We start from the raw sequence: 23,247 nt of genomic DNA, 5'->3' as shown, positions 1-23,247 counted from the left end.
GAAGTGCTTTAGCGAGAAGACACGAATCCTCTTGACTTTTCTGGCTTACTGAGTACAAGGCTAATCTAGGTCCATTCATAAACAAAGTATGTGCTAAAAAAAAAAAAACGTGTGAAAAGTAATAAAAGAGAGCAGGTTAAGGGAAGAGTAAACAGCGATGAGAAGACAGAGCAGACCAGCGAGGAAAAAAAAAAAGGGAAATCACCTGATATCTTCTTGTTGCCTCACCTTTCTGTTTGGTCACCTTTCTCACTGTCATGGCTGCCTGTCGCTTCTGGTACTCAGAGATCTCAAAACCTACAAACAACAGCAATATTGTGTGTTAGACAGGTGTTCAGCACAGGAGCCCGCAGATCCATTTCAACTGCAAGAATTGCCTTTTACTGACGCTGAAGAACAGACGGTTTAGCTTTTCAATATAAAGCCCAAGCAAAGAACAAAATCTGCCCCGCTCTTAATAACGTGCTGTAAGATGAAAACACTGGCTGAGGTTTTAGTGTTACATCTACTACACACGTAAGTTCCCCCTCCAGTGTGCTTCAGCAAATATAACGTGTGACTAAAGCTCTGACGCCCATCGTGAATGAAGCTGGTGGTTTCCAAACCGGGAGGTGCAGAGAGGTGTGTGACTAACCGATTTTCTCATCCTCCTGCACCATCTTCCTCTCCTCGTGGAAGGCCCTGAGCCAGCGGATCTTCTCCTCCGGCTTCTTGGCCAGGAAGATGTGGATCTCCTCGCTGTCTTTGTTGCACAATTTAAAGGCGTTCTTCACACTGACATTGAAGTCGTCGTCGCGCCCGTCTGTGGCGTCCCGCACCTCGTAGCGGTCCATGTCGATGCGGCCCTTGTAGTACAGGATGTCCCGGCGTATCAGATCCTGATGAAGAGGAGGGGAAGATGCCTGTTAGTGTGTGCGTGCTGAACCTTAGAGGTGTCAACAAGCATCCTTCCCTTGGTACCCTGAGAGTCGGTCTTATGCAACCCTTCCCATCTGCTGCCCAAATATACAAACAAACACCTTTCACACACGTTGCAGGATGCCATATTTCTCAGGAAATCTGCTCGTCGCTTCATATCACGATAAAGGTAGAAAGTCATATTTCAAAGAACGGCATGTATACTAGTTTATCAGCGACACCAGTACAATTTAATGCACAGCCACACAACACTGTGATAAATCCAATCTTTGCAAAGCTTAAAATGATCAGCTTTTTACCACAGATTGCGTCACATAGGTGTTTATTCAACTCAAGTCATTTTCTTTCTTTAACAAAACAGCTGGAACGAGTGCACACTGTTTTTGTAGGTCATCAATGACTTGGTCTATTAAAAAAAAAAAAAAAAAAAAAAAGTAAAAAATGTCACTCCCACTTAATAACTTTTTATAACTAATAATGTGGTTGTTGTTTTTTTTCCAATCAAAAGCCCAAAACCTAAAGATATCTCATCTACTACAATCATAGAAAACCAAGAAAACAAACAATTATTCACATTTGAGAATCTATGTTTCTGAGAAAATGATCAATCAGTGATCAGTATTCAACACAATCGCTGCTTAACTGAAGAACTGCTAAAGTGGCTAACTGTTGCAGCTGTATTGGACATCATTGTAGTATTAACCTGGTATTACCAGATTCAAATTCACTGCGTGAACAGATGGGTGTGGCCACGCTTCACTGAGGATTGTTTCCAGCCGTTGCATCCTACTGGCCGTAGACCTCGGGTTCATTTAGAAACTATTGGAGCAACCTCTAACTAATTGGCATTGACCACCATATGACATATGTTGTGCGCCGAAATTCACCAGCGGTAAGCAACAGAGATCCTCCCCCAGTGTGAGGATTGTGCAACGTCATGTTGGTAAATGACCACTGCAGACTTTTTCTTTTTTCAATTTGAGGCATCGTTTGCGTTCCGGCTTTAATTCCTCGATATTTGCCACAGCTGTTCGGATTGCTTCATTTAGCTCTACCACCATCGGAGCTACGTTCCCCCGCTGTTTGCTGATTGGTTCGCTCTTCAGAGTACTGAGCGAACATACATGCGAATAAGGTTTCCAGACTACGATGGCAGCAAAGACCGAAGCTGTGAGCAACAAGTGGGCGGAGTCAGGCTGTCGTAGCATGGGGTGCTTCTCATATTCTCTCCACTTAAACGAGTCCACCGCCACGAGCAGCTATAACACACGGTGTGTAGGATAAACTAGAGGGACATAAAGATCACTGACTAACAACAGTATGACAATATAAATGTGAATAAAAATAGTTGTGATCTGACATGAATAACTGATGATTTTCTCCTTCAGTTCAGAGATCGAAAAAAGTGGAACACTCTGCTTGTTACTTTCACACGAGTACATCCAGCACAAACAACTTTAACTAATGCAACTTTTATAATTTGCAGGGAAAAGATGGGCACTGAAAACAATCCTCACTGCGACCCCTCCCTCAGGATGAAATGAGCATCCTGTCGCACTACAAGGTCAAGGAAGGTAAAAACAAAGAAAGTATCAGGAGTCTTTTAATAAGCGTGCAGAGACAGATGTGCATCTTTGTGCTGATAAGGAAGAGATGAGAGGAAGCGTGCTCTTAACACACCCCGAGGGCGGTTGGGGGCCATTACACATGTTGTACTGAGGATGTTGGATAAGCAGGAGCAAAACAAAGACTGGAATTTATAATTTAGTGTGTCTTGGAGCCGACTCTAGCCGGTGGACCAGAACAGCAAACACACATGGTGATCTGCAAAGCAACTGGAGTTCATGTCTGGTGTTAGAGATGTTCAAACGTGATAGAGAGGGGGAAGATGAGGAAAGGGGGATGGATAGAAAAACAGAAAGACAGTATATCTGTGTCTCTGTTAGTTTTTTCTGTGTTTGTGTGTGTGGTCATGAATTTTTGTTCCTCTGCGTGCTTGTGTGTGTGATGAGGATGCAGTTATTCAGCCTCTGTGAATGTTTGTATCTAAGTGTCTGTCTGCATTTGTGTCTGTATCCCGGTGCATGTATTGAGTTTAGCCGAGCGTGCAGATTGGTCTGACAGGAGAGCACAGCCTTGGTGCATTAGAGCCCAAACTACCATCGCTCCTTTTTTTGTGAAAAGTGCCGAGGACTTGAGCGCATCTTGTGCTGGTGCGTCCCATACAGCATTACGTAATCTATTTTCAGCCTTTGTCTAGGCTTGTAAGAAGTCCCATTGTCTTCCAGCATCTCTGTTGTGATCCAACAACTTTCAAGAACACAATCTGAGGATGTATTTTACCTGATCAGCTTGTTTTTTCCACAAACAAGTCTTCAAATACAAAGAAGAAATTGAACAAAGAGGAGCGAGAGCATCTACCTTCTTACAGAGGACCAGCTGGTGATCAAAGAGGAAGAAGACTCGCTGCTGACTGCGTCCATACGGCTGATAGATCCATGACAACTCCCCAGTGTAGATGAGCTCCGAGCTCCTGTCCAAGATATCATCCCCCTGGACATAAACACAGGAAAGCAGTCAGCAAATGAAAAGTACACTCTTCGTACAGTAAAAATCGCTTTACTCATCGAACTCAGCCTGTGAAAGCAGTTACACTGAATAATGTCCTCTGTGGTTCTGAAGGATCTTTCACAAATTGGAGAAATTAAACCTGATGATGTCGCAATTATGTCAACAGGGTGTATCAGCTTGGCTATCAAGATACACATTATAAAACATGGCTGTTTATTGATCAGGAGAAGGATAACAAAAGATGCTAACAAGTTGCATTATGGGAAATGTAGAATTCAACTGGTAACTAAAAGTCATGAAGTCTGCTGGATCAATTTTGAGCATTTTTTTTAATGCAAGTCAAATTACATATCTCCCAACTTTGTAATATAAATTGCTTGATTGCTCCTTTAAAGGTGCAACATAGGATTGGTAGTTTAACACATGAATAATAATAAATTAAGAAATAAATTATATTAAAAACGAATAACTAATAATAATAAAAACTAATATTATCCACACAATGTGGAGAAATGGCAGTCTTGACGTTCTGTCAAAGTCATTTTTGTATTGCTTTGCAGGGATATGTACTGCTCGCCCCGGCTCGTCCTGTCTCCTAATACCACCTCAATAGGCGATAGTGAGTCACTGCAGCGTCCAGCCTACCCTCAGAAGAAGTAGCACATCCTCACCTCTTGTTCTGATCAATGGAACGGAACAGCAAACAAACCTCTTATCCAAATGTTGCTTTTCACTGCTGGAGTTGGCACTTTGCGAGAAAATTAATGAAGTTTGATTCTGAATTTGCGATGTTTGTTTTTGACTGATTTGACAGCTGTTAGGTTAGGTTAGGTAGTTACTTTATTAATCCCCGAGGGGAAATTTTTTCGCTACAGCAGCATACAGAAGCAATAAGATAATAATAGAATAATAGAAAAGCAATAAAATAGCAGTAAAAAATATAAAATATAAAATGCGCAGTATATATATCTATATATATTATATACAAACAACCAAGAAACACAGTCAACAGTGTTATTGTTGTGTGATGGATTTTGCCAGAGGTGAGTTATTGTACAGTCTTATTGCGGTCGGCAGGAATGATCTCCTGTATCAGGAATGATCTCCTGTATCAGGAATGATCTCCTGTATCAGGAATGATCTCCTGTATCAGGAATGATCTCCTGTATCAGGAATGATCTCCTGTATCAGGAATGATCTCCTGTATCTGGAATGATCTCCTGTATCAGGAATGATCTCCTGTATCAGGAATGATCTCCTGGATCTGTCCTTGTGACTTTAATGCTAAAGTTAGCTATGTAACGATAGCTAATAAAGGTAACTAATTGTATAACGTTACTGACAATTAATATGTTAAGTTAGCTGTTTGTTGTAAATCATCTCATTGTGTATTAAACTGAGGCAATTTTATGTAGCAAACAAACCAGGCATACTGACAGTGCAGCTAAAGACACAAACCAAATAAAAAAACATCCCAACTGATGTCAATATATAGTTTTGCAGTTTTCTTGCCACTATGGTCTTGATAAGCAAGTTATCACTACAGGCTTAACCCTTCCCCGTTGTTTTATCGATCCACTAATGGATCCGTACAATCTAACCTTAAAAAAAGACAACTTCTGACAAAGGGCAGGGAAAGAGTGCTTAAAATTCAACCAAACAGCCTCACAGTGACTCACTATCGCCTCTTAACGTACAAAGTGGTATTACAAGACTGGCCTTAAATCTTAATTATTGCTGCTTTAAACAACCATCAGTCATTGAATGCAAGGTCTGAAAGTCAAGATGCCCTTTTCAGTTTGTTAAATAGACCAACATTTAAGGGGTTAAATGAGTCATTTGGGGAATAATAAAAGTATAAATAAACGTTTTCACAAAGTCCATAAATGCACATACCTCCCAGTCCAGGACCGAGGCTTGCCACTGAGCGATCTTGTCAATGTTCTCCAGCCTCCTCTTCCTCTCGTTGATTTGCTGAGTGACGTTCCGCATTACTGCCAGGGCTGCTGCCACATATCGATAGTCACTACAGACACAGCGTACACATAATTACTCCGGGGTGTTTAAGGGTAGAGTTATAGCTCTTGGAGGTTGGCCACTCAAAGACATGTAATGTTGCAGTCGTGAATGATACAGAGTAGCCTCTTAAAGACAGGGTTATAAACTCAAGCAACAGTAGTAAGTCTGCTGGAACACGCTGCTATTTAATTCTAATCAGCCACTACCTCGGTTCACAGTTAACTGTGCCTGCGTGTGTGCTAACTGAGCTGTATTTATCCCTCTGGCTCCGATGTGCTACGGATCCAGTCGACACTTTGGAAGATAATGTGTGTGTGAGACAGTGTTGTGTGTGCTTGTGTGACAGAGACAGGCCTATATCTGGCAGATCCTCCGCTGCGCCTAACAGTCAAACACTGTGATCTGGCAGACCTCGCTGGCAGAGCTGGCACCTGTCCCTCTCTGGCTGAGAACGCGTGGTTTGTCAATGACCTGGAGCTGGCTGAGACAAGCTGAATCACTTACACCATGTTTCTGTGGGTTTGCACGCGTGAGTTTGCACATCTGGAGGCTCACGTATGCATCTGTGCATGAGAGCTCATCTGTAAATGTTTATATTGTCTGCTGTGAATGCGGCGTGTGGAAAATGTTGATTCTTGTATGTGTGCCAGAAAAAGCCCCATTTCATATTTAATCTGTAAATCTATTTATACACACAGTTCTGGGAGATATGAAAATGATACGACTTGCTTATGAATATTAATACTGCAGCATGCAGTATATTTTCAATACAACTAATATTCCTTGATGAGATATTTCCTCCCAAAACATTGATATAAAGCTGGTAAAACAGTGAAAAACAACATTTGTTTCAGTTCCTTAAAGGATAATTACCGCTTCTGCAGAATAAACCCAACACCTGCAACAACTGCATTACAACACAATGCATCTGGAACACAGTGATGCATCAGCAATGGCTTCTTTTTAGAAACAGCAAGACATTCAGTAGATCAAATGTGATCTCGGCCACAGCGTACAGTACCTGTGCTCCTGTGCGGTGTATTTAAGAAGCTCAGCCAACTGGAGAGGGTATTTGCAGATTTTCTGGACAGGGGTGAGCAAGAAGCCGTCGATGGCAATGTCAATCATTTGCTGGAGGAGGCGACAGGCCTCGAAGAAGTGCTGGTACCTGCCATCCCTCATCAGTTTGCTGAGCTCCATACAGGCATCCAAGTGGTTGTTACAGTATTCTGAGTAGATCCAGAAACCATCTTGCTGTAGTGTAAAGGAGGAGAGAAGCACACGATCAGAGAGGATTACAAGTAACGTGCTTAATAAAACATGCAGGGAAGAGGACTGCCGATGTGCACAAAGAGTGGCTACAGTTTAAAAAAATGTTCATCAGAGCTGTTTCCCCAAGATCATGACTTAATTAACTCCTAATATTGCGATAAACGGTTTGCTGATGACTTAATTATCCCCACAACTTAGATAACAAGATAATTAAGTTCAGATCTTGAGATAACAAGTATGAGTAGTAAAAGCTGCACTTGGCTGGACACTGTGCGTAAGTCGATTTATTTTTAACCCTCACTTTTTTATCAACTGTGTACACAAAGGAAAATACTCACGTGTTCTAAGAAGCATGGCCCGATTTCAGAGAGGTGCGGCTCCTCTGTGTTGTACTGTTTCTCCAAATCTCTGACGAAACCCATCTGGAAGCGGTAGATGTCCTCAATGTTCCCAAAGATGACCTTCAGCTGGTCGTCATTAAACATGTCCACACGCTTCCTGCACTGGCGCAAGTAGCCCTGCAACAACATGGTTACAACTGTGAGGCTTTGTTTTAGTTTAGATGAGATAAAAAAAAAAAAAAAAAAGATCCTATATCATGACATGGCTGCTTGTAGTTAATGAAATGCCCTGAAGCTGTGGCACTTTGTGATGAACATCTGCGGAAAGATATCCATGTTTTGTATCTTGAAGGTAAGCGCAGTCTAAATAATAATAATTCAAACAGTGAATTCACATAACTCCATCTGACAAGTGTGACATTTATTAATACAATAATTATATAACCATGGCATTCTATCAAGAATCAGGAAATTATGAACACCTTAATGTTATTTTGACCTCAGGTGAGCAGCAGTTTTTCTTAGATTACCTTTCCCCTATGACTGTCTTGTCATATCCGTTTTCTAAACTGAGATATCCATGAACGTCACTGGACTTCTTCCCTGTGCATGTGCCTGAGCATGTTTATGTAAATGTGAATGATGCAGGACTCTCCCATGAGCAAGAAGCGTAGAGGTGGTGAGGGAGGTGAAATTTACGCTTTATTGCAACTATTTTTAAACATTACGCTTCACCTGGAATACAAACAGAGGGTACACAGAGGATTAAGGAAAGATGATTAGATAAGCAAATTTCCACTCGGATCCACCCAAAGTCAAACTGCTGCAAAGGTAGATTGTTATGTATTTTCACATGACCGCTTTGCACACATGCAACGGCGCCAGGTGACAAACAGCTTGAAGCAGCTTGAATTTTTCTGCCAGAAAAATAACTGGTAGCTATGAAATACTGTATGTAACACTAGATTGTATTCTTACAATCACTTATCTTCTATCCCCATAGTCCTTTATTTCTATTGCATGAATTATCATGCAGATTCAATTCTTTTGTCAGTACTCACGTGTAATCACTTAATTTGATTTTTAAACAGGTAAATAGGGCCAGTTATGCTTACAAAGATAAAACTGTTTACAGAGGTAATACCACTACAATGAATTTACACATCTACAAATAAATACATGAATAAGACTACACTGTGAAGGGACATCATCCCGTGTAAAACAGGCCCATACGTACATACAGAGTATTTAGCTACAGACATACACAATCTGTGAAAATCCAACATTTTAAAAGAATGGAAAATGATGTTGATTCAAAAGCAGTTGTAGGCATATTCAAATGTTGTATATTGTATATGGGATGTAGGTGTATCCAATTGATTCAAAATATTATGTTCAGATTTCCAATTTAGATTTAGCTTTGGCATTTTGTTTTGTGGCTGTATAAAAGGCTTGCGGTGCTAAAAATATAAGAAATGCCAGGGATTTTTGTTTAATTTTATTAGGTGTGAATTCTAGCTTGTCACTTCAGCATGATTCATAATATCATGACAAATTTAATCTGGACTGCCAGGACGACTGTGTACAGCTGACATATTGTGGTTTTGCATTTTACAAAAAGCACATTATTTTTGGTCTGTGTTGCAATCGAGAGAAACAATATGCCTGAAATAAAAGTGTGAATGTGGGAGTGTTACGAATTCATTCTAGATCCCCGTGTTGCATCAAAGAGGCCGCTTCTTCTTTTATAGACGTTTCCGTTAATTCAGCATTTTACCACATACTACCCGTCCTGCCTTGACTGAAGGTATTAAAGCAGAGCCTGGAACAGCAGGGTGTGTATTCAGGGGTGTTAGTGGATGTGTGCACATGCTTAGTACCTCACAGATGTCCTTGAGGTGTTTTATGTAGTGTCTCTCTGTGCTCATGATCTCATTTATGACGTTGGCCCTCATCTGGTCTCGGTTTTGGAGGGGCGAGCCCAGACACAGACAGTCATTGGTTGGATCCAAGTGCCCGTTCTGCACCTCGCTGGTCCCCTCGGCTGGCTCCGCTCCCCCATCCTCCTGGTTCACCCACAGCTGAGGACAAATACATTCACACACACACCCACACACACACACAGCCACATGCACTTGAATAAGAAATGTGCACTCTTAAGTGTTAAGTGTAAAATCTGATGAAGAAAGTATTAGTAAAACAAATCCATGTATGATCCTCATCATTGTTATCATTTGGTATTTATGTCAGTAAGTTTTTGCCTTAAAACTGGTAAAAGCCGGTCTTCAGTATGAGCATGAATGCACAAACCCACACACACGACATACATGGACACACACCTCACACACACACAGAGCTTTATTTAGAGGGTCTCTAGTAGTTTGGCAAGTGAGTAAGACTCTCGGTCCAGCACGTCAGAAAGGGAAGGTACGTACTGCCAAACACTCCAGAGTATGAAAAAAAAAGCCTCTTTTTAAAGACTGAGGATATTCTGAGGATTTTCAGTGCCCAACTTTGGCCCTGTGTGTGATTCCAAAACAATCTTCCCCGCTGCACACACGCATGCACACCACCTCACGATTTCCTCACACGCACTCATCGACATACGCTCTCACTCGCACACAGGCCCACATACGTAGCGTATTCCACTCTCGCTCATAGAAAGGGCCAAGTGAGCGTGGTTTCAGATGCCCAGCAGCCAACACCTGATGACACACAGTTTGCCAAGAGAACATCAAAGAACCAATGGGTAGAATGCCAAACACAAGATGAGAAATGCAGCGCCACAGACAAGCAGAGTGACGGGTGGTAGAGCACTGACTGCAGACGAGAACTAGGAGCGCGGCATTAAGACTGAGAAATAGTCAGAGTCAATAGTAAATAAAGTACTGAAGTAAACGATCCACATTTGAAATAGAAACCATAAATGTTAGAAAGAATAATTATTCCAAAATCTATCTAATTCTATGTGAATGCATCTGCAGAATTTTAGTAAGAAGACATTTCACATTAGTTTTACTTTTGACTCATCAGTTCTGCCTCTCTATCGACCCCGCTGAAGAATGATGTGAACGTCATGGGTACGTTAATGTTTGGTAATGTCGAGGGCACGTTGCGTGGACAGACTGGAGCGGGCGGGTGGGCGGGCAGGCTGGATGGGTAGATGAAGCTGGGAAAAAAAACGCACCTTTGACGTGGTGTTTTGGAACCGTGGAGTTGCTATGGGGTTGATATAGAAAACCTGTTTTGTTTGGGGCTGAGGAGGGTGGGGTTCCACCTTGGAGAGAGAGAATGACAGAACAGAAAGATACTTTTTGGTTGACAGTCAGTCAGCCTGTCTGCCCTGCCCTCTCAGGAGTGAACATGGAAGGGTGGACGGGTGGGAATGGCCATGAGGAGTGTCTGTGGGGGGGAAGGGTGAGGGGTGCTCTGCTGTTGGAAGCCTCCACCTACTTCAACGATGCTAATTCTTCTTTAATGAAGATACAAATCCATTCAAAGCATTTTTAAAGATAAATAAAAAAATAAAAACTTTAAAAAAAATGTATGTAAATTAAAATGCATTAATTTATGTCTGATATCATAGTTACATAAAAAAACGACATCTACACCTCCCCCCTCACTAAATAATTCACAACCCATAAATATGCAAATATTGTTCAATTCAAAAGACTATTTACTGGATACAAGATGATTCAGATTTAAAGTTGCCACATCACACTTTTCTGAGCTTCCAACTGGACCGGGACGGCCTTCAAAACAAGCTGAGATGTAAGAAATCACTCTCGTAAATACACTGTATACCTGAGACTTCAGGTGATCTCTGAGAAACTTTCATTTCCTCTGAGAAACTTTCAATATGTCTCCATCCAAGAGGAGTGCGATTAGAGGATATTAAAATTTGAAGAAGTGTGGGACAGCATGTCGTAGCTGCATCAAACCTGTGTGATGATTTAGATGAACTGAGATTCGGGTCATGTTACCACGTAACGTGAGGATGTTGTAAACTCGTTTGGATTTCAAGGGTAGGAGTTGAAGGTGATGCCGAACTACAAAGGGGGGGGCTCATCAGCATCTTTGTCTCGTTGTCCCTGAACACCCGATAAAGGCACTTAGCTAGCTGTTCTCTGATCTCCTCAGTGTTATGGATTATTAAAATAAAGCATTTTCTAACTGTGTATCTGCGTAGCAAGCTAATCATTGTGTGTGTTTTGCGAATTTGTGTTTGTGTGCATGACAGAATGATTGTGCGAGACTACCTTCCAGAATGTGTGTTTATTATCTTGTGTGCATATGTCCATGTGCCTCCATTTCTGTGTGTGTGTGGGTGTCTGTTGTGTCTGTGGTCGCTGGCCAGCCATGGCTGCAGCTAACTCACCCGTACAAAGCTGGCAGGGAACCATCCTTCCTCCTCATCAATCTGGCCCCACCACCAGTCTTTGTTGGAGGCGTCCAGCACCTTGATGACGTCACCGGCCTTAAACGCCAACTCCCGGTCCGCCATGGTCACATGGTCCCATACCGCCTCAGCGTTGACGATTGAACCTCCACTTATCAACTGAGGAAAATGGATGGAGAGACAGGGTATAGCTTATGCTTTATTCTCTTTACACGAAGACACAGCTGTGGGACACACCACGACACAGGAAGGAACAGATCAATACGATACAGACCCACGTGATCTAAAACAGCACATAAACCAAAAAGGACACTGATTGTAATACAGTTGCAGCTCTCATTTTGGCCGTAATTTGTGCGAATCCTTGTTGTTAAACCCACTCAGATTACTAATGGATGCAAATGCACACCCTCAAAGCCAGGGCCCACTGGCAGCTTAGGGATTGCATTGCAAATAGAACAGCACAATAGCTAACACAGACCACAGTGCAACACAACAAAATACAACAACACAAAAAAGGCAGAGCCATTAGTGGAGAAACAACACAGTGTTCAGAAGCACAGCACCAGTCTCCACACAGGGACAGTAATTGGCCCATTATGACATTAGAATAATTACATGTGTTAATGTAATATAAATGCTGAGGAGCAAACAAATGTGAAGGGATAATCTCCTTTCCTTCACACTGTCACTGGGGTTTGTTATTTTATCTGCAGCACAGTCTTCCACAAAACGTGGAAGGATGACTCATCAAATCTTTTCTATTGATTTCAACATCATGAATAAATAATGTGGACATTATGCGACACTGAAAGCAAACGTTTAAATTGTACAACTGTGTGAATGTACATGAGCAGAGTATTATAGGGTGTGCATCAACTGAGTATGGTAAAGGCATGGAAGCAAGTCAGGTGATTCTTTAGTATTCTTTAGGCGGTTTGGAGAGGCTAAAGGTTGTTCTCATTAAAGGACAAGAGACAGGAGACAATGTTCTCGCGACAGACCCGAGCCTGACATCATCAATCTACAGCCTCGCCATCTGTCACCCCGACGACTTTGTTTTGTTGCCTTGAGAAATGCACACCCATGCACACGTGCAGCCACGCCTTTCACGTTGTATGCGTTCAAACTGTGTATGCATCAGTGGCACGGTTCCAACTGTTTGTTCCAATTGTTCTCTCCACAGTAGTGTTCATCAGAACTCTCCAGTCCGGAGCTAACCATGCATCCCGTCCCTGGGGCTGCGGGCAGAGCAGCCAGCGCTAACCAAGCCTGACAGGAAATGCTCCGGCTCTAGGTAAGGAGTTATCAAAGGCCTGGAGACAGGGGTGTCACATGGATGGATACAAAATGAGTTATTTGCGTGTAAGACCTTTGCATAATCAACATCAAGCTACTGTTATTTTTTTTTTTTAAATAATTTAGCTAATTGTGCTTTTTTTCTTTGATAATTAAAGATTATTTTGCCTCCTAAAAGATAATAAAACCTTTTAAAACCTAGCTCATCATTCCGGCACAAAAATGCTTTTCTACCTTCCTGCTGGTGCAGTGTGTCCATGAGGAAATGCAGATTGTGTGCGTGTGTTTGTTTGTATTCATCCAAACCCCCCCATGAGGATCTAAACTCTCAGACTCAGCAGCTACGTTGGCCCTTCAACCTGTAGACAAGCCCACTTCCCTGAGACAGCTACGGGGGCTATAAGACAATCAGTGCAGAGGAGTGAACACAGGGAGGGACGTCCATGCCTGGAAGGGAAAGAACAGCCGTCGTCATGGTGACAGATGAGGATGCTTCACTAGTATTGACAAGATGATGGGATGAAGCAAGGACACTTCAGGATGCTCCAGAATATTTCTGTGAGTAGTCACACACACAAAAAGTGACCACTGCGATATCACTCTGTTACGAAACATTAAAATGACACACAATGTTTGTCTGTGCACAAATGCCTCTGCGTGCAGGTTTTAGATCAAAGATGTCATTGAGCAGCTTTATTCAGTCAGGCATCACTTTGGACGGGGAGCTGGGGTAGCAAAATAGCTGGAGCCTAGATCTCAAAGCTCTCCACTACAGGAAGAGAGGAGGATTACCGCAAAAACATGTGTCACGCTGTCATGGAAACAGGGCCAATGGATATAACTCAAAAACGTAAAAAAAAAAAAAATCATTTTTGTTTCAGGAAAAGTACTTCAATTTAAATCTAATGTATCGTTTAATAATAATAAATAAAAAAAAAAACATGCAGGAGTAACGAGTGGAAGGTGAATCCTCTTGATCATCATCATCTGCTACCAGAACCTATGACTGAAAGAGCACCACAGAAGAGCCCATAGCGGAGATGAGCCTTGACACTGAGGTCAGCCATGCTTCTTGCCCTCTCACCCCCCCCCCCCCATCCTCCCTCCAGCACCACTCCATTTTCAGCCTCATTCACTACGAGCACAATCTCTCTAGTCCCCATCAATCTGCTGTAATACAGGCAACAGACAGAAAGAGCGAGGGAGAGACAGATAGAGATCCATTCACAGCCAATGTTCCTCCCTTCTCAACTCTCTCCTTCCCCTCATCCCTCCATCCTCCTAATGAGATCAGTACTGCCCTCTCCAATATATTGCATCCTTTTTCCCTCAACATGTCTGAATAAATTAAAAGCATTACATAATCAATCTTTCCCGTTCCTGCCTTCGCACAGCCCCATACCTAGTTTGATCAAATGGCATACAGTAAACACACAGACAGACACAAACACTGAGAGGTCCTGCTCGTCACACTCATCATTACCTGTGTGTCTACCAGCTGTAATGACCTATGTCATCATTACGGTTACACTGCAATTACAACATCAAAGATCAGAGGGCTGAGCAGCCGTCTTTAAACCGCAAAACCTGTATTTGGGTCAATGCAAATGAATGCAGAGGAATCAGGAATCTTTCCCAGTGCATATAGATTTATGACAATGCTTTCTGTTTCATGTTCCATCACAGACATGGAGCCTGACGGGGAAAGATGTAAGAAAAGAAAGCCGATTCACTTGCTTATATCGCCTTTGCAGCACAACACATCAGCATTCACTGCACTGGCAGATCCACTGCATTCCAACATCCTCATCTGTCTCTAGCCATAGCAGAGCTGCACCACAGCACCTATAGCATCCCTGAGCACACACGAACACGTACACACACACACACACACACACACACACACACACACACACACACACACACACAGCCTTACCATGTTTGTGACATGTAACTGTTCAGAGAGTGTATGCATGGAGAAGTCCGGTTCATACAATCATGATAATTGAATCCCTTTCCGAAGCAGTCGAGTGATGGTCCTCCGCAAGAGCTGAGTCTGAGATGTCAAGTAACAAGGTGCTGTATTCCAGAAAGAGGCTTCTCTTTCCGACGCACCGAGTGAGTCTCGCGGTCCGTCCTCCCTGTGTCTGCCAACCCGGTTATGTAATACACTTATACCCCGAGTCTGGGAGCCAATCAAAGATGCTCTGCCTAAAACCGGTGAGAAATATACACACATCGTCACACACTGTTGTCTCGCTCGCGCACACCATCTGCACATTGACACTTCTGACTGCACAGCATTTAACAGAACTCTATTAGAAGGCACCTGCCCTGGAGGAATCACAAATGTGTGAACACTTGGGACGTGTGCAGGACTCAGATTCAAAGAGGAACAACAGATAACACCCACTCAGGATCTCTCACACACTACTTGCCATGCTCACACGTGAACACACACCTGTGTTATCACTGCTTGCCGTGCGAGCCGTGACCACTGCAGTATACATTATGATCTTGTGACATTATATGCATGTTTACAGTCCTGTGGGGTCTCTGCAAAGGAGGATGTTTATGCGTTGTAACACAGTGATGAAAACACCAGCCCACATGCGGTGGCATGTGATGGAGATATCTGTGTTCGTAATGCATGGCTGACAAACATTTCTCCCTAGACCTACACCTACATCTACCACTTAACTACACACACACACACACACACACACACACACACACACACACACACACACACACACACACACACACACACACACACACACACACACACACACACACACACACACACAGAAAACACACAGCACTTAGCTTTGAGTGCGAGAGAGGACATACAGTATCTTCAAAAAACCTGGCCAGTCTACCATCCCTATTAATAGGACTGTCATGGACAGCTCTGGAGAAGGCTTTTAGCATATCTATTTCTGACATTCATTCAACATTCATGACACCTGCCTCCAATCCTTTATTCCACCATGGCACTGCATTTGGAAGAAAAGGAAAAAAGGTGTCTTGTTATGTGTCATCTGCACCTGACAAACCTTTTCACTCTTGGGACATTTCATGTGAAAGAAATATATCGATAAAATTATAAATTTTTTATTAAGCACTATTTAGAGAGTATGTGTAATAATGTGTGGGCTTCAGAAACAGGTTCCATACTGAAATGGTGCAAATGGGAGAAATAAGAATAATGGGGGTTATGAAATGGGAGCTGAGTTTAGCTGAATCTAAAATGGGGGAAACCTGGAGTGACGGAGGCCCTCCTTTATTAGGCCTAGCCCTAACTGCTGTTGGTTACAGCTCAGTTGAGATTAACAATGATCCTCCAGAGTCTGTGATCAGCAGCAAAAACCTCACTGGCACCGCTATTTGCTAGAAATATCACATTTACTTCTGTGGAGAGATCACTGCACAGCTATTAGCTGCCATATTGTGGATGTGGCTACAGTGTATCACAATAGAAAAAAAAAAAACAAGTCCTGACGCAGCAGTAGGCTGTGGTTTAAAAAATACGCCATCAGATTCATTTTTCATCTAAAAATCAAATTATCATTCAATAAAATTCATCAATGCGCATAATCCACAAAATCCAACATGGAGGAGAGGGGGAGATCGACGTGGGGGGGAGGAGAGGGGGGGGGGGGGACATGTTTAGCCTATATGCGGGGAATATGAATTTCCAGTCACCACAGCAAAGGTATAGAGCATCACAGATCTGTATCCGCACAACTACGACCACCACCAGACAACACTATCTTTTACAAACGGTGAGAGGACACAAGACATAACGAAGGATTGGGGAGGGGGGGGGGGGAAACAGAAATACATTATGTTGTACCAACGTCATTCATTTCAACGCGTAGCCGTGATGGAGCGCCGGGTGTCCCCGCTCTCGACCAACGCGCACTGCCTTTCTCTCCTCTCCTGTTTGAAAGAGTGGTGCGCTGCGAACCGGGCCCCAAGCGCAGATCCATTAACGAGTACCGAGGAAGAACATCAACAGCACATTCACAAGCACCAGAACCGCGATCACCGTAAACACCGCGCAAGTCTGGACGTCCAAGGCCATGGCGCAGCGCTGCGGGCCGATGATGAGATGTGCTCTCAGTTACGGGAGGTATTCAGCTCCCCCGTCTAGACACGTAGCCTCAAAGCGACCAAGAAATCCACCATTACAGTTAGGGAAGAAATGAAAAAAAAAAAAAAGATGCCCCTAAGTCTCTTCACACTACGCGATGGAATTCATAAAGGCACGGGAAGAGATGCATCATCCTCACCATCATCATCGTCATCAGTCTGCACCGCGATTTCTCCCCGCTAGTCAACACCTGCCGGTGTTTCGCCTCTTCCCTTAAGCCGAGCGACTCTCAGGCCAATAGATTCTCAAAGCAAACAAGAGAGAGGCTGTGCGCAGGCTGTTCGCAGCTGCCGAGCTGCCTTCCGGTGAGCGGGGACCAGGAAGATCGGCTGTGAGCCTGAGAGGCGGTCCTGTGTTAATAGTGATCAGCGTTCTGCTGCTAGACTACCGGCATCAGCCATCACCTAGAGTCGGGGGAGGGGCACAGCCAGCCCATCGCTGACTACATCGACCACTGAGACCAGAGTCATAACCTCATTCATCTCCCACCCCATCAAAAAATATCGTGGTGGTGATTTATCATTTATCATTAACAGCCAGCGATGAAGGAGAATAAATGTCAAAATAATGGATGCATGTTCCTCACAGTGATCACCATCGTATCATTTTATTGGCATAATGTTCGCCTTTTCTGCCAATTTATCTGTGGCAACCCATTAATCAGATACACTATGCCCAGCTGATATGATATTCAACCAAAGGTACACTCTGTATTGCCACCGGTGCACCACAGAAACATCACTGATGCAAGCAGCAATCACTTAAAGTACCATCGCTCAGGTATTCCTAGGTTTCTCTATAGGATCAAAGATGTTTGATGACCAGTCCTGTTTAAGAAGAGAAATTCTAGAATCACTAGCATCAGTATTAATCAGTAATTTTACACTAACTCAAGTTATCACATTAACAGTGCTGTCACTATATTGGTCCAATGTGCAACTACACTGTACAGGGACTCAAGGTACAGTATCATAAACTATCTTGTTGTAAACATTTTATTGCCAAATTTGTCTTTTTTCACAGACGAGCAGTCTTTTCACTTATTTTAAATTTTTTATTTATTTTTCTTTTCTTTTAGAACTTTAACAAAACACAAAACCTCAGAGATTCAATCTTGATCCTTTTTAAGGTGAACCGAGTGTGATGCAGCTGACTGTCCTACCTCACAGGTCTACCTTACATTTCTGTTGTCTGATGCAGGGTTCAGTTTTCTTTACTATTCATTAATGTGGTTCAAAGATACAAGGAAGCTAATACAAAGAAAGACAGGAGGTTCATTACACAACAAGCCAATGCTCTTACTCCAACTATTTATATGAAGACATTGATGCTAAAAAAAAAAAAAAAAACTGGTGATATAAAGAGGACATGATAGCGACATCACTTTTGTGGTTGCCATTATGGCATTTCATTCTAGTATATACAGTTAATTAAAAAAGTAGCAGTTGCAATAGATTTTTAGAATTGAGGATACCCCTAGACTTAGAGTTTACATATTACACATTAAGTTTTGGGACAAACTAAAAACTGAGGAAAATGTTCAGAGACTGCTCCTACTGTCTCTCAGCACTGTGACGTGAACGGAGCAGGAGGAAGCTATGACCTTCTTGTGTAAGTATTCCAAGTATCATCACTTGATCAACATCAGCCCCTGATTTACACATGTTTTGTTTGGGAAATTGGCAACAAAGACCCTTGATTTCCCTCCTGGAAATAATATGATATTATCTTAAAACGTTGAATTTGGGTTTGGCAATAATCAACAGAAACAAATGGGTTTATTAGCAAAAAGACAGGCACGCGTCCTAATTGACAATGTTGCTAATGAAGGATCTTTTCTTGTTTTTTGCACAAGTGATTCTAACTTGTTAGAAAAGTCCGCTTTCATACTGCTGTTGAGATGCTCTTAAGCCACCTGATAAACTTCACAATGCACTAGTGGAGCTGTTCAGCGGCCAAAAGATCCAACTGTAACTATAGTAGCAAACTGTGAGCGTAAAGCTGTGTAACAGTGTGAGTGTGCAGCAGGACACTGAAATAGGGCGCAGAGCTCAGCATACTCTAAAATAAATAAGGTACAGAAAGGCTGGTGGAAAGGTGAAACATGCACAGCTCCAAACTTCTGTCATCTAAACTTAACTAAAAGAAAACTACACTCAGTGTCTGAACTCTAGTTTATGAAATGGAAAATATATTCACAAGCACTGAGGATTTGCTCAATAATTATTGTGCACTGCATTTCCAAGACCCTAACAAAAGTGAGCTCTACTATAATGCAGTAATCATGTGATGCCTTCGACCTAGAAAGATACGATGACACATACTTTACAAAAGAAACAGAAATAAAACATGGCAGCTATTTCCTGAGAGTCACACACATTCAGAAACCAATATAATGATATAATATTGGCCCAGTGTAATTTAAAGGTAACAAATGAGCTGTGTGACGTTGGTATTCCTTCAAACTAATGTTTTATGGTGGTGGGTACTAAAGTTGCAGATTGTTGTGAATAGTCTGATCAGTTATAGAGAGAACATATGTAGTCTAGTCAGCTTGAAATCATGCTGATTACAACAGCAGGCAAACACAGCCTAATGGCAGAAATGAAGTATCAATATATCAGATGAAACTACTCGTGCAGCTGTTCATTCATCCTCAATATGTTCACAACTGTCATATTTGAACCAAAACATTGCGCTAAACAGGTTGTAGTTAGCACTAGTTTAGTCAGGTTTTTACACTAAGAGGAAATCGGTAGGTGGGGTGTAACTAGCAAGATGGTGCCGGCCAATATCTGAACTCGAGGCTTCATAACGGCTGTTCAAAAAACAATGGGCAATTGACTGTTGGTTGCCACTTTGTGGCAATCCACCGTGACATCACTCATTGGTTTGTGAACTGCCGTTTTGAAGCTTTGACTCAGGCATTTTGGCAGTGGCCATCCTGGCTGTTTGGAACCAGAAGTGACCATATTTGGACGAGAAGGTGGAGCTGGGGATGAGTGAGGGGTGGATCAGATTGAAACCGAGGTCACTATGCCCGCCCACCTTTCCCAGAAACCTGACTGCATCACAGGCATGTCAATCAAACCAGACACACCCCTGAACATACTTCTCTTTATGACCTAATATCTAATAAATTATTGAATTATTTTCAGAAGGACCACCAGAACACTGATCAGAAGGAGTGAATTTAAGTTACGACGGCATAATGACGTGTGGAAAACATTTACTGACTTAGTATTTCATTAGAGAAACTAAAGCTGTTTGAATGGGAGGCTATTGGAGACTGAGGTTTTTTGGAGCCAGCCCCAAGAGCCCCTCAGTGGTATTGCACCTCAAGGCATTCTGCTTTGGGATGTCCATAGGGCCAACATAGACAAGTGTAGTTGTGGGTTAATATATTTTCGCTAAACTATACCTGTTTGGAACATATCGAGCATATTGATGAATGGTAGCAGAGGGGATCATGTCTTCTGGGTCTTTCTATGAATGTTTAGACATTTTCTGCCCACAAAGAAACTGACGCTGGAATTAACTGGAACTGTTGTGAATCCAAGACCACACCTGATGTCCTCTCCAAAGGAGCATGGAAAGAACATGTCAGAGTCACTATACAAACCTACAGGAGGAGAGTGTTTGATATTCATATCATCGTTTTTCAGTGTCGTGTTCCTTTAATGCTCAGTGTTGTGAGTGAGTGGACAAAATGGCCTTAGTTCCCATCTGATGCACGTGTTTTCCATTGGCATGCACATCATTATTTTGGCTGCTATAATCTCAGTGATACTCAAGGTGAACATTGTATTACACATGAGCGCATCCCAGCCTGCAGCACTTGTCCTGGTGTCGGGGCCTCTCATTGTTGGCAGATTATGAAATAAGCACAACATGATTGTGAATGAAATCATGCAGGAGAATCACTTCAGTACCCATACTCCCAAACCAGTCACCACCTAGTCAACCCTTCAACACACAGATTCACACACCCTCTCCCAACAACACTGTCTTCACATTCAGCTGAGAGCTTTGGGATGGATCAAAAGATCTCAGAATAAGTTTAAAAGAATAACACCAAAGGATTGCAATATATCAGTATTTTTAAAGCCATAAATAATTTCCAGAGCACTTTCTGCACATACATGCTGATAAAAGCGATGGCTCCTGAAAGCCAGGCTTTCAGTGAGCAGAGAGCAGTGCGAGGCATCACAGCTGAGATATGACAACCGTCCTCAAACAAGCTTTTTTTTTTTTTTTTTTTTTTACTGCTCTGTGCTTGTGTGCGTGCATTTGTGTGTGTGTGTGAAACACAGAGTGAGCAATTACATAAGCCTGCCCTACCTCTGTGGGCTCCCTCTCCAATCTTCCTGACATTTAGACAACAAAGGTCACATCTGAAAGTCTAAATCTGCACAGACACCAATGCTAATATACTCATACATATCCAAGTGGGAGGGAGAGCTCGTGTGAACAACAGGATATCTCCCACCAGCAGAGAATTGCATGTTAAATCTGTCAGAATTTAATCTAACTGAATGTATATTACACACAGAAAAAGCACATACACAAGCGCATACAGCTAATTCATGTAAGTAGCATCATTTTCAGGGCTGTCATCATTTGACTAACGTGAGGTAACAGTTCCTGAATGTTACTTTTTTCGATACAAATTTTAAAAGTACAATTTAAGAAAAAGAAAATTACATTACACATTATGGTACAAACCTTTACAAACCTTTGTTTAGAAGGGGAGAGGTTAAGGTTATTTTGTATAGCTACAATTTACAGATGTCTTCTAAACGCCTCAAATGCAAGTTATTGGTAGACACTACAAAGAACCAATGTTCCTTAAGTGGCTCACATGGAAACTCTCACAAGACGCTACAACTTACCAATATTCCCTAAACAAGTCACATGCTGTCAGTAGAACCTACTACGTCTGCATACAGTGAAGCCTCCGATTATGGCAGCGTACTCAACTAACACAGGTATGTAGCCAAAAATTGGAAGTAAGAAGTGAAATGAGTTATCCTAATGTAAGCCGTGCCTCATCTGAAACCAAGTTATTCTATTGATGTGGGCGGGTCGCCCAAGTTGAGGATGGGAAATACTGTGGCTCACTGATGCTGAGAAGATTTATTGTTGCTAAATGGTAGTTATGTATATGCATTTTAAAACAAAAACATGTTAGTGTGGATATAGCTTAGGTACGGAATGTGACAAGGTATTTCTCGATAGTTTATGGTATAAAACAAATTTGGTCGGTCCCATAAAAGTATCAAAGTTTAGTAACAAACCTTATAGACACCATTCTTTTGTTGTCGTTTGAGGCTACTGATAGCTTACAATCAACCTAATATCTTTGAATTTGACCATTTCAATGCCCACAACCTTGAAAAGCTTCTAAACAGTCTGAAAATTATTAAAAACACTTTACAATATAATGCAGTCCAACCTAACAACAGCACAAATTACTGTGGAGCTTCTTAAAAACTTCAGTTTTCTAAATGTAGATTAAAGAAAATCAGAAAAAAGTAGCAAGAAAATGACCTATGGTTGTGTATTTTCTTTATCACCATAAGATGTCCATTACTGCAGCCACTGCACCAAAGTGACAGTCATATTCCTGATCTCACCCTTCACCCTGTGTCATGTGAAAATGAGCCAAAACCCCTTCCACAGAAGCAGCTGCTAACCACTTGACTGGGACATCTTTTCCCTGAGAGAGAGCTACTCCAGTGCAAATCGGCTACTGTGGTCCAATTAAGCCAAAGGGAGAAAATCATCTGCAAATAGCAGAGGTCGATCTAATATCATCAAACTGGACCCTGTCCAGACCTGAAACGTGCCTCGGTGTCCCGTTAATCGATATTACAAACAAATGTGAGAACAAAGCACCTTCTTTGAACCAGGTAGGTCCAATGCTGCCACAAAAGCATGATGTAACTGTACCACTGCCACAGATCACTGATTTACAATTCATGCCGCAGGGCAATCTCTGTTCATTACAGTTAGTAGTATGAAGCTAGGATGTAGGCAGGAAGCTTGGGGACTTTAGGCAGCAGTCATTTGCTACAAACATTGACATCACCCATGACTGCCACACTGAAAAGCACCTCCTACCTCGAGGTAAAAGACAGTACAAATACTCCAGACCCTTCCTATTTCTTATGCACTAGTTTAATTCCATGCCCAGTCAGAACTGCATGTGTCATACTCTCTAAGTTTAATTCATGAAACATCTCATCTCTATCTGAAGCCTTTCTGTGAAA

The 23,247-nt window shown here is 42.2% G+C and overlaps 1 protein-coding gene across 7 annotated transcripts in view; it reads right to left on the bottom strand.

Moving 5' to 3' along the window:
- The window catches only part of LOC138619975 (rho guanine nucleotide exchange factor 9), a 47,294-nt gene that overhangs the window by 6,849 nt on the left and 17,198 nt on the right, over positions 1-23,247 (bottom strand). The window contains exons 1-10 of one of the 7 annotated variants that reach the window (XM_069696834.1): positions 17,115-17,370; positions 11,500-11,679; positions 10,309-10,398; positions 9,002-9,202; positions 7,119-7,298; positions 6,530-6,762; positions 5,386-5,515; positions 3,340-3,471; positions 635-878; positions 229-297 (exon numbers count right to left, since the gene is read on the bottom strand). In XM_069696834.1, the coding sequence (XP_069552935.1) occupies positions 229-297; positions 635-878; positions 3,340-3,471; positions 5,386-5,515; positions 6,530-6,762; positions 7,119-7,298; positions 9,002-9,202; positions 10,309-10,398; positions 11,500-11,679; positions 17,115-17,129 (1,474 nt within the window). In that variant the 5' untranslated portion in view covers positions 17,130-17,370. The other 6 variants (XM_069696835.1, XM_069696832.1, XM_069696833.1 and 3 more) reach the window with 6 other exon arrangements.

This window comes from Brachyistius frenatus, unplaced genomic scaffold (assembly GCF_029030835.1).
Source record: "Brachyistius frenatus isolate BFR_SWC_R1_liver_20210118 unplaced genomic scaffold, ASM2903083v1 Contig_22, whole genome shotgun sequence".
Taxonomy (NCBI): Eukaryota; Metazoa; Chordata; class Actinopteri; family Embiotocidae; genus Brachyistius; species Brachyistius frenatus.
The sequence above is the reverse complement of the archived record's forward strand: the minus strand, read 5'-3'. Positions and strand labels throughout refer to the sequence as shown.